The sequence below is a fragment of the Cupressus sempervirens genome, chromosome 6 (assembly GCF_028749045.1).
Source record: "Cupressus sempervirens isolate cs-2001-9-10 chromosome 6, ASM2874904v1, whole genome shotgun sequence".
NCBI classification, from domain to species: Eukaryota; Viridiplantae; Streptophyta; class Pinopsida; order Cupressales; family Cupressaceae; genus Cupressus; species Cupressus sempervirens.
In genome coordinates, this window is record NC_143123.1 from 277,493,832 (window position 1) to 277,506,022 (window position 12,191).

A 12,191-nucleotide genomic window follows, 5' to 3' on the forward strand; every position below is an offset into this window, starting at 1 on the left:
ACCAAAATTGTTTTCCAAGTATGCTTTCAGACTTATGTTTCTTTATAGAGCATCACTGGTGGATCAGAGAACATGTAGAAAGTACTTTGCAGAGTATATTTTGAAGTTCTTGTCTTTGAAGTCTTCACCAATCAAGTATAATCTGCATGCTGAGCACTTGTGTTTGAGAAGCTTGAAAACTATATACAACTGGTAGTGTTTTTTGTCAGACAATATTCCAGACAATTTTCCAAGAAAGGGGAGCTCAAGCCCACTTCATATCAGATTCAATTTAAGATATTTCTCATGTTGAAAAACATTATTCATGTGCTGGAGAGTACTGTAGCACTTCTCGATGTTTGGTAGTCTGTTTATCTATCTGGTTGTTCTCATTCAGAAGTATTCTGACTAAATGTACCTTTTATCTCATATTTTATCATTTCCACTTAATGACAAACCACTATTTACATCTTCAGCTTACATCAAAACTTTCAACCCTGTAAATGACACTCTATATGTTACCTGATTCCAAAAGTCTGTTGTGAATATGCACCTATACTAATAATGGAATAGGGAAAGAAATGAGGATTGGCAATAATATCAAAATAGTCGATCAATTCGCCAATCATGCAAAATAAAACAACCATATTAATCATAGATTGAAAAGATTAAGGATAGTGCATGAAGTGGAACCCCTAAAAATAGGGGTCCATCAAATTGAAACTGAACTTTGATTGAGTGCAATTGTTACTTGTGCAAGTTGGAAGCTTTGATTGTGATTTGCATTTGTTATCTTTGATTCATGTGTTTTTTGCATTCTTGATAATCGAGTATTAAAAAGTTTTGGAAGCAATCGGAGCCGAAGCTTGGAATGGGAACGGTTGTAGAAATATATAGACTAGAAGCTTTGACTATAGCTTATATCTCTTTCTTGATTCACAAAGTAGTTAGAATTCTTTACTTCTGGAAGTCTTTGTGCCCCAATAGTAAAGATTATTCTTATAGCGTAGATTAAGATCGGACTTGAGCCAAACTAGTAGGCTTTCAACTAGCCTTTGAGTTAGTGTTAGTTTATCGGTATCATCTTTTACAACTCTAGATAGAAGTGTAGTTCAAGGTTTCAGCTTGCCCATTACTCACTATGCGGATAAGTGAATTCTTTCCTGAAAGCTAAGAGGAAAGAATATTGGTCATACCCTTTCATATATATCTCAACTTCTTTCTTACCTTGAGTTGATCCAAGGAACGGTGAGAAGGGGGAGCCTTGCCTTTAAGGTAGGAGAGACTTTGTCTCACACGCTGTGGCTAGTTATCCTATTTTGTGACTGGATTTTACTTAAAAATTGTCAGTTGCAAAATATCCACCCAACATTAACTAAACTAATTAAGTCAACCATTCAATAATGTTTGTCTTCTTATAGTCGCTTCTATACTGGAATATATGATCGCTGTTCCTTCCTTATTTTCTTGATGCCTTATCTTTTAGGTTCAATCCTTTAATACACCCAACTCTGTTTTGTCATTCTTTTAGAAGATCATATTATACAGACTTTTTGACTTCTAGTATTTACAGAAAAGCCACAATATGAAATTGACTCCTTGTGAATGCTGATGTGGATGTTTAAAATTTAAATTATCAACACAACCCAAGTTTCCTTATTGTATCTTTGAAGAGCAATTTATTTCATTCAGTCTTTGTGCTGAACATTTTAACCAACTCATATATAATTGTTGTATATCTACTGCATATTTGCTCAATTTTATTAGTTGTTGCTGCCATCTTGGATGCCTGTTGCAGATTCATAGTATGCTGTATGTCAATGACGTACAAGTGCTTCTTTTCATAATATTTTATAGCCCTCTTTATTCATTTTTTCTTTTGCTGTAGTCTCTCCTTCAAAGATTATATCCGTTTACATATATTTTATGTTGTAATCATTATTTTTGTATCATGTATATAATTACAAATTCCTTGTTCATCTCTTTTACTTAATATCCTATTCATTTTCTTGAAACTTGTCACATTGCTTAGCCTTTTTTTCATTTCATGTTCATACCATGGGTGATAGTTGTACTAACAATCTTATCCACATTAGTGAAGCCCTTTGACATCAATGATAATTCTTCAATCAGATAATGAGGGGGCCTATTTATTATCTATCCTAGATTCCTAAGTCAACTTGGGAGTTGAAAAAACTAGAGTAATGAGAATCGTCGTGATTCAGGTGATTTTGGCGATTTTGTGATCCAAGGAAGGCTGGGCGATCTTTGCTGACTCGTCAAACCGGATCGCTGATTTTTGAGGTAAAAATCGCCTGAATCGCATAAATCAGCGATTTTTGTTAAAAGTCGCCAAAATCAGCCCAAAAAGTTGTCAAGTTGGTAAAAAATCACCAAAAATCACCAATTTTTTTTTACGTATGTGATGAATTTATTGTTTATGTTCTTTGTTTATATATGGTAGGCTTTAGCTTCTATTTGATGATGTTATAGTTTATTTAAGTTATATTCAATAAAGGGCGCATGAAATAAGTTTTAAATCGTTACAATCTTTGAATTTCGAGGGTTTTTTCACCTTGCCGATTTGTAGCCAATTCATAGGCAATTTATAGATGATTCACGATTCGAGTAGGCCTTGCCAATTCTGATCCAATTTGGATTTTTGGTTTTTTGGAAAAAAACACATGCATTAATGAATAGTAACACGGGGACACGTTCCCCCCCTTTTTGCCCCATGCACCGGGGACTTGAGGACTCCGTTCCCCCATCCCCAGTGGTGCCACTAGATTCCACCACCTCCGCTGAGGATGGGGAGACGTCCCGGTGTTAACTATTTGCTAATTTGACTATTTATGTTCAATGTTTGATGTTCCAATTCAATGCAATGTTCAAGTATTTACTCTTTTACATCTTTATATCTTACATTGCAATAAATCTTTTCATAACTAGCATTTTAAGTACCATATGTATAATATATATAACCCCCCCGGTCTCCCCACCGTCCCCAAATTAAGGCCCCTTTGTCCCTTTGTCTCGGAAACTTGTCCCCACATTCCCCCGTCCCCTTGTCCCCCAGGGTGCTGCAACTATGTATTAATGCTTTTAAAGACAACTCAAAAGCAAATGGATTTGGCATGAAGTATTAAAAGGGTATTATAATGTTTATAACTCTATTGGGGCCAAAGTCATTATTACTGGGCATTAATTGTATAATGGAAGTTGACATCAAAGTCAAGGGGTTAATTAGTTTTTGTTAAAGTCAATGTTGCATTGAAAGCCAATGCTATTAAGTGATTAATGGATCTTATGTGTGAAGGCTCATGGATTAATTTATTATGGGTTTCAGTATTCTCTTGGAGAATTGTGAATTCTTCTTGTCTTTGAGCACTCTGAATTGGTGAAAGACCCAGTGATATTATGCAATGAAGCTATGGCTTCATAACGAGGTCATGGATATGATAATTGGTGAAGAATTTGGGGTTTTCTATCAAATTCTCATTTCAGATTGTGTGCAGACGTTGATGGAACAGCTATTACCAAATGCCGCCCGTAGAAGTCAGCATTTGGCATTCTTTAAGGTAGCTGCACCATTCTTGAGAAGTCATGTGGGTTGTAGAAGGTGACGTCTAGTATTTTGAGAGGTACAGGTGGGGGTTTGAAGCACAAACGTCAGCACGATCTCAGTGGCTACACAAAATCCCTCCTTTATTGCAAGCTGCTAGCAATTTGCAGTAATTAATTAAAAAATGTGATCTCATACCAGGTTACATAATTGCAATAAATTCATTCCTTACTTGCATAATTGATCATTGCATGTAAAAATCATTTCCTTAAATCAAATAAGAGGAATTCTTGTGCAAGGTTTGCAATAGATAGTTTATTTGGTTTCATTCATTGCACTTATATATATTTTCAAAGCACAAAAAAGCTTATTCTCGGAAAAACACAAAATTGCAAAAACTTCATCAAGCTGTGCCAGTTGAGAAAGGGGTAGAACTGATAGGGTTCTGATAGATACTGTTTGGTATCTTTGCTCTGAGATGGCCCCCTTTATTTCTCTTGGCAGTCCCTTTGACCTTTTGTGGTCTTCTGTTGGACATCAATAAATTTATCTTATCTAAGGTGCTTTTTTCCCTTCAAGACTGGCCACAACTTATTTCATATACATGGAACAAATGTTTAGAAATGCTAACCTTTTTAATCCTTTTCAACTTATCTTTTGATGTCAGTATCTATCTGCCATTTGTTCCTTCCTCCACATATACTGCCCTTACACGTTTTCTTTATCCACACTTTCTTTACTGTGGTATGATCCATACCTCCTTTAGCGGCAGAATTTCTTGTCATCCCTTCTTTCATCATGATCTGTTTTTTTCTGTTATTTTTCACATGCATCCTTCCTTGCCAAATTTAATTCCTCTTCAACATATGAGTGTTTGTGTTTGTACAACTTTTTGAACATACCTATAATCTTTTTCTGATTTAATCCTCCAATCCATCCATAATTTAATTGCATTTAACCTGCTTTAGATTCACTTTTCCACTCGCTTTTCCAGCACATCTTTTCAGAATAGTTTCTCAATTCACATATGCTACAAGGATGTAGATCGCAACAAATTTCTCTCCTATGTCCGTTTTTATTACAACAAGAACACTGATTACACTGCTTTCCTTGGAGCAATTTGTCTAAGCCTGTAGCACATGCAACATCATTTTGGTCTCTTTAATTGTAACATATCCAAGTACGTCATGCTTTCACGGAATATGACGTTAACTTTTAAAATTGTACAATATCAGTAAGAAATGAGAAATCAGACCTTCTAACACATCAAACATAGGAACAATACAAACCAGTCATTGGTTCAATGTGTTTGAAAAATCAGATCATGTAAAAATTTAGCTGAAAAATCTTTTGAATAATAACAAGGAAAGAAATGATAAATATTAAACAATGAATACTTAGCAACGAGCAAAAATGATGCCCATCTTTTTCTGAAATCCCTCCGTCTGTGCGCTCTCTCTTTCATTTTTTTATATCTTTTTGCATTTTTAAAAATGAAATCAAATTAGGCTTCTGGTGGTTGTGATAGGTTAGGAATCCTTGGTGGGTCTTGCTTTTAGGATTCAAATGATTTTTTAACTAAATTTAAAAGTATGTTATTTTAGTGTTCCAAAAAAACCTAATGTCAATTGGGATATACCAGCACGCAAGGGGTCATTGATAGAAATCCTAAGGTGTTTGCACTTTCCTAATTATAGGGGAAATGTATAATAATTCCTAGGGGAAATGCATAAAAAGCCCCTAAGGGTTTTCAGAAGTGTGGGGCATCGACGCAATTTTTTTTTGTGGGTGTCTAGGAGGGAATTATAGGTGGATTTTCATAACGAAACATTTGCGTGGAATGCTACAAAATTTCAAAGACATTGATGATCATATTGGTAGTGTAGGGTTTGGCTTAGCAAAAAATAGATGGTTCATAGAGGAACTCCTGCCTTAATATAAGTTAAAACCAATTATAATATTTTCTAAAGAAGATGAAATAATATTAATAGTTCAATGTGTACTTTAGATGATATTAATGCTGAGACGTGGATGACAAAATTTAGGATTGAGTCCAATAGATGATATGCATTGAAGAACAAGCAAGTGATTGGAAAAGGCTTTTAGAAAATAAAAGGGATGTATTAGTTGTATTGGCAAAGCTAAATGTTAAGCGTTTGATATGCTATCAATGTCACACATGAAGTTGATACAAAATATTGATATTTATTTTTATGTTCAAAATGAAGCTATGCTAGTTTTTGTGTTTCTTAAGATGACATTGTGAGAACTTTTGTAGTGTCCAATTAAGATATTTTGATGATGATGTTATATTATATTCTTTTTGATCTACATTGTTCATCCTTTTGCAGGATTGAATTTGTTGAGGTGGAAAAAGAAGCATTTTTCAACGAGGTACAATAGAAAGTGTGATGTATTTTAATGTGTATGGACATTGAAGCTTCGTATGATAGCTTAAATGATGTTTCACTATGATCCATTACTATATGCTCCTTTTAGTGTTTTTCACCAAATTGTTTATCTTCAAAATTTATTGTAAAATCTCCACAGCTGCATTTTAGTTATTGATAGGAGGAAAAAATAAATACTTTTATTGTCTACAAATAAGTAGAAATGGACAATGCATTAGGTTTAACACAATTAGGACAAGTGTTTTTTGATTACTCCACACCGAATTGGCATTTGGGGCATCCAAATTTCTTCTTATATTCTTTAATAACTTTTGGAATGTTTTTATCTTGAAATTTTTTGCTTCTCCCTTCCTTTTTCCTATTATGCTAGTGGAGATATAGGTTTTCTTCCTTTTCTTCTCTTATTTGGATTATCATCATATTGCTGAGGCCTCCCTTATTTGGAAGTTTCTCAAACAGAAATGAAAATGATGAGGTGACCCATCTTTGACCTTTTGATGCTTATTGGCATTAGCTTCATTACCCTTTCTAGAAGACCCTCAAATATTATGTGATTAGTCACGTTGGATGAGTTAGAACTTGTCTACAATTTTGTATTCGTTGAATTTGGGCAACACCACAACTTTTTTCATAGATTTGTAGTTTAAACTCTCCAAGGTAAAGTATTCCTAAGATGTTTTTTGAAGGCAATTTATCATACCTTGAATTGGCCTAAGTTTGTCATCCTACAAATGCCATTGTCAAAGATTTTTGTCGATTTTTTTATTTATTTCCTTCGAAATTGGGTTTTTCTTTCCTAGCTACAAGTGCTTGATTTTAGGAAATCTTGAGTCTTTGTTTGATTATTCTTGTTTGGATTGATTGTCTTTCTTTTCTTTTGCGTTGTAGGTCTTTCTCTTTTTGAATCTTGGTTGTTTTGAGCTAATACAGGCCTAAATATGTGCTATAACTAAAGAGAAAATGAAGGTTGAAGGTACTTGTAATTAGGCTTTTTAACCTTGATTTCAAGTGGTTTTTATAAATCTTTGTTTTAGATCCTTACAATTGGGCTATTAAAGCTTGATTTCAAGCTCTTTACTTGTCTTCTTAATTTTTTTTCGAATTGCAAGAGCATTTAAAATGCCCCATTTAAAGGCATTCGTGAAAGGTATGTATTTTTATAAAGCATTAAACTCTGTAATTGGGCATTTAAAGACTGATGACTTATCCTTTTACTTTATCTTAGACACTATGCTTACAAGTGCTTTTTTGCACCTAATCATAGCTTGTAGTCGTTTTTTTAAAGTTTATTACAGGTTTTGAAAAGGTGATCATATGTAGTTAGGCTTTTAATTGAGCAACTATACTTCAATATTGTCAACAAAGCTTGATTGATTTAAAAAAATATTATTTGCAAAGATCAAGGAGAATAGGTATTTTAAAGAGACATTCATCTAGAGTCGAGCTTTTAAAAATGAAGAAGTCTGATGTTGCTCCTCTAAGCCAGTGTTTTGAACAAAAAGGATCGTTTTTAGCATATGTAGTATCAAGTTTTTGATGCTTTATCGCATACATTGTTTTTCTTTCAAGAGCCTAGCACTTGGAATGTTGCCAACAAACCCTGACCTGTTCTTTTTATCATAGGTTTCGGTTAAAAATTTATCTTTGAATCACAACATCAAATGTAAAGTTTGCCCTAGGGAAAATCCAAAACATTCTTTGTCTGTATTCCTCAAAATAAACCACGTTTTGTGCCCGCAAGTCACCATTTTTGGCAAATACAATTTGACTTGCAAATACAATTTCGAACCCAATTTTTTGAGTCGAATGGTTCTTTGGATTTGCTACATTCAAGCATTTTGATTTTCAAACTTTGTCAAGGAACTCTTAAAGATTGAAAACACATTGATTGTGAAGGGATTTCGTCAATTTTTGCTTGCCTATATAGCAGTGATTTGAAGCATAGTCCAAAATATTGTTATCAAAAACTTATTGCTGAGGGCCAAAAAAGATATTGGCAAATGTTGAAGATAAGTCGGAAACTTCTCGGGAAAATATCAAGAACTGAAAATCTACTTTTCTAGATAAAAAATTGTTTTTCCAATCCTGGTGGAACATTCTTTCTCATCTTTCCCCTTTCTCTCTGTTAATCATGTAGCTTCGATTAAGACAATATCTCTGATCATATGAGAATATATATATATATATATATATATATATATATATATATATGATTTGCATATTGATATGTATATATGCACAAATATAATCTGCATTAATCATGATGATCACTGTATATAGAACCGATTGTGCATATATATTTTGTTTATATATGAGATCAGATCTTAGTAATGATCGCATTCTATTCTGATCATTATTGATTTGCATCAAGCTTTGTTAAGTCTTTGAAATGATGGATTAGTTTTGTTATAACTAACATCGGGTGTGATTAAACCACCGATAAGGTATATTGGTGAATGGTCATGTCTCCATTTGGAGACATGCCCATTCACCCATATACCTGACCATCCTTGTATATATGTTGTTACTGCCTGATATTGCAAACATCAAAATCAATTAATGCAAGTAGATCAGAGGTAATATAAATATCAAAGTTTGAAGAAACTTTTCATCAGTATTTTTGCATTGTCATTATACATATTGTGGAGCAAATCAGGTCCTTTATCAGCAGAGATGAACCTGAAAATTAAACTATACATTTATTAGAACTGTCATGGAAATCTGTCTTAAACTTTACATGGTATTAGAGCGAGGCTAAGGAGAGATCGCATTAAGTTTATAAGGATCAGATTTCACTTTAAATTTACAGTCCATTCTTTCTACAAAGATGACAAATATGTTGAGATTCGAACATCACTTTGCAAGTGCTGATAACTTCGAATCCTGGAAACTTCGTATAATGATGATATTAAAAGAAAACAAATTGGAATCTTTTGTAAGAGAAGATAAAAAGGAACCTAAAGATGATCTGAGAAATCAGTATGGATCGAGAATAATGAAAAAGCCGTGAAGATAATTATGGATGCTGTTCGAGATCACATAGTACCTATTGTGGCAAAACATACAACAACATATCGTATGTTTCAAGCTCGTGAAAATGCATTCATAATCAATAATACAGGTAGAAAACTTGCTCTTAAAAGGAAAATAAATAATATTAGCACGAATAAAGGAGAAACTATAAATGCCTTCTTCATGAGAATCACAGATTTAAGAGATCAATTATCTGCACTCAGTTATGAGATTGACAATCAGGAATTATCCTTAATAGCGTTAGGAGGACTTCCAAACTCCTGGGAATCTTTTGTACAAGGTATAAGTGCTAGATCTAAAATCCCAAAACTAGATCGTTTAAGATCAGATTGTCTTCAAGAAGAAATGAGATTAACGATTAAGGGATAACACAAAACCCTAGATGAAGACGTTTAAGTTCTTAACACAAAATCTCATAAGAAGGGAAAGAAGAACAACAAAAGGAAAAGAAACTTTCATGGAAAAGGACAATCTAAACAGAAGAAAGACTTGCCCAAAATTCAATGTTTCAGATGTGATCGATGTGGACATTATGCTATAAATTGTCTTGATTGATCTAAACCTCAAGCGTTATTTGCAAAATCTGATAAGTCAAACGAAGGACATGAATTTGAGAAATATGCCTTCTATTCAGCATTGTCTAGACAAATTTCAACCAAATCTAATACATGGATAGTTGACAGCGGATCTTCAAGACACATCACTGGATATCAAGATAACCTAGAAAGCATGCAAATAGAAACAAATGAAGAAGTTACAATTGGTGATGATTCTATACATTCCGTAAAAGCAATAGGGACCTGTGCAATATAATTGAAATCTAGAAGTTCTATTCAACTTTCTGGAGTTCTTTATGTACCAGGTATCAAAAGGAATTTAATATCTATATCTACACTTGAAGATGATGGTTATAAAATTGCATTCTTGGAAGGTAAGGTACTAGCTTGGCCTAAGAATTCAACCATAAAGAAGGCTCTAACAATAGGAGTATGACAAGGACTTTTATATGAGCTATGCACTAAGACAAACCTTGCACTTGTACAAGAGACTTCAGATTCAAATGAAATATGGCATAGAAGATTAGGTCATATCAACTTTCGTGCCCTAACATCAATGGAGAAGTTAGTAACCAAATGCCCAAATTAAGCCATATTCACAATGAATCTTGCAAAGGTTGTGCCTTAGGGAAAAACATTAAAAAGTCATTTCCTCATAGTTTGAGCAAAACCAAAGATGTGTTGGAACTAGTACACTTTGATCTATGTGTACCCATGTCTTTACTATCTATAGGAGGTTTCTTGTACTATGTGATATTTGTTGATGATATTTCAAGGAAGACATGGATATACGTCCTTAAGTGCAAAGAATCTGAAGAGATTCTTTCTAAGTTTAAAGAATTCAAAACAGTCACTGAGAACTCCTTCGGAAAGAACATTAAAGTTCTGAGAATAGATAATGGGAAAGAGTACACTTCTGAAATATTTGAAGATTTTCGCAAACTTGCTAGGATTAAGAGGGAGTTCACAGTCCCCTACAATCCTCAACAAAATAGAGTTGCTGAAAGGAAGAACAAAACTATTGTAGAAGCTGCTAGGGCTATGATTTTTGATCAAAACTTGAGTATGTCTTTATGGGTTGAAGCATCTAATACAACAGTCTATATTCAGAATAGATGTCCTCACTCATATTTGGACAATAAGACCCCTAAAGAAGTATTTTCTGGAAAGAAACCTGACATGAGTCACTTAAGGATATTTGGATGTCCTGTGTGTGTTCATGAACCTAAGTAGAAGAGGACAAAGTTAGAACCTTTTGGAATAATAGGTATCCTTATTGGTTTTAGTGAAACAATAAAAGGATACAGAGTCTACATACCTGGATAGAAACAAATAGAACCAAGCAAGATGTCATTTTTGAGGAAGACATTGCCTTCATAAGAGCCAAATCTTCTGATGAACTAGATACAATTGACGTATCCCAAGAAGAGACTCTTGCTTCTGAGATTCAATGGGAGACCCCTGAAGAGACTTCAAATGAATGCGAGATCCCTCCTGAGACTCAAGAAGAGAGTCTTGATCATTCAAAAAGGCCACTTTGGGCAAGGAAAATTATACAGGAAGGAGATGGATTTGGAATACCTTCAGGGACTTTTCGAGAAAGCAGGAGACCTAGAAAATTGACATACAATGCTTTCATGTGTAAGAGTGCAAAACCTGAACCTTGAAGTACTTCTGAAGCACTTAAACATCAAGCTTGGAAAGATGCAATGGTGGAAGAATATCAGTCTATACTAAAAAAGATGTCTGGGATATAGTTCCTAGACCTAAGGAAAAATCCGTTGTCTTCAAAATGGCTCTTCAAAGTTAAGTATGCTGCAGATGGCAGCATTGAAAAATATAAAGCTCGTTTTGTGGCTAGAGGTTTTCCTCAAAAGGAAGGAATCGACTTTGAAGAAACTTTTGCACTAGTTGCCAGGTACACCTCAGTTAGAGTTGTAATAGCCATTGCAACAACCAAAGGTTGGAAAATCCATCAAATGGATGTAGAAACTACTTTTCTTAATGGAAAAATCGAGGAAGAAGTATACTTGGAACAACAAGAAGGGTTTGTGACACATGATGCTACCTCTTATGTATGTAAATTGAAGAGGGCTCTATATGGACTCAAACAGACTCCCCGAGCCTGGTATGAAAGGATTGACAAATACCTTTTAAGTCTTGGATTCACCAAGAATGTGGCTGATCCAAATCTTTACTTCAAGGTAACTAAAGGTGATGCTAATTCTAATTCTTTATGTTGATGACCTTCTAATTACAGGGGAAGAACATCTCATTAATTAGTGTAAGAAAGATTTGGTTTCTGAATTTGAAATGAAGTACTTAGGAATTCTTCATTACTTTCTTGGTTTGGAAGTACGTTAGAAGTCTGGGAATATCTTTCTACATCAAAAGAAGTATACTATTGATATTTTGAAAAGATTTGGAATGTGGGACTATCGACCTATGTCTACACCTATGGAAACCAACTTACGCAAGCTAAAGGAAGCAAGTGCTGAATCCAAACTAGTTGATCCCACTTTATACAGACTGATAATTGGGTCCTTGATGTATCTTGTAAATACTCAACTTGACATTTGCTATGCTGTGAATGCATTAAGTTAGTTCATGTGTGAACCTTGTGAGATTCATCTTGTTGCTTTGAAGCAT

At 34.1% G+C, this 12,191-nt stretch overlaps 1 protein-coding gene across 4 annotated transcripts in view; it reads left to right on the forward strand.

Moving 5' to 3' along the window:
• LOC149552303 (exportin-4 protein) overlaps nucleotides 1-12,191 on the forward strand; it is a 222,748-nt gene that overhangs the window by 58,937 nt on the left and 151,620 nt on the right. For 3 of the 4 annotated variants that reach the window (XM_089787824.1, XM_089787825.1, XM_089787826.1), the window contains exon 5: nucleotides 5,893-5,935. In XM_089787824.1, coding sequence (XP_089643950.1) covers nucleotides 5,893-5,935 — 43 coding nt within the window. Of the gene's footprint in view, nucleotides 1-2,204; nucleotides 2,284-5,892; nucleotides 5,936-12,191 lie in introns of those variants that run through there. The other variant, XM_089787827.1, reaches the window with a different exon arrangement.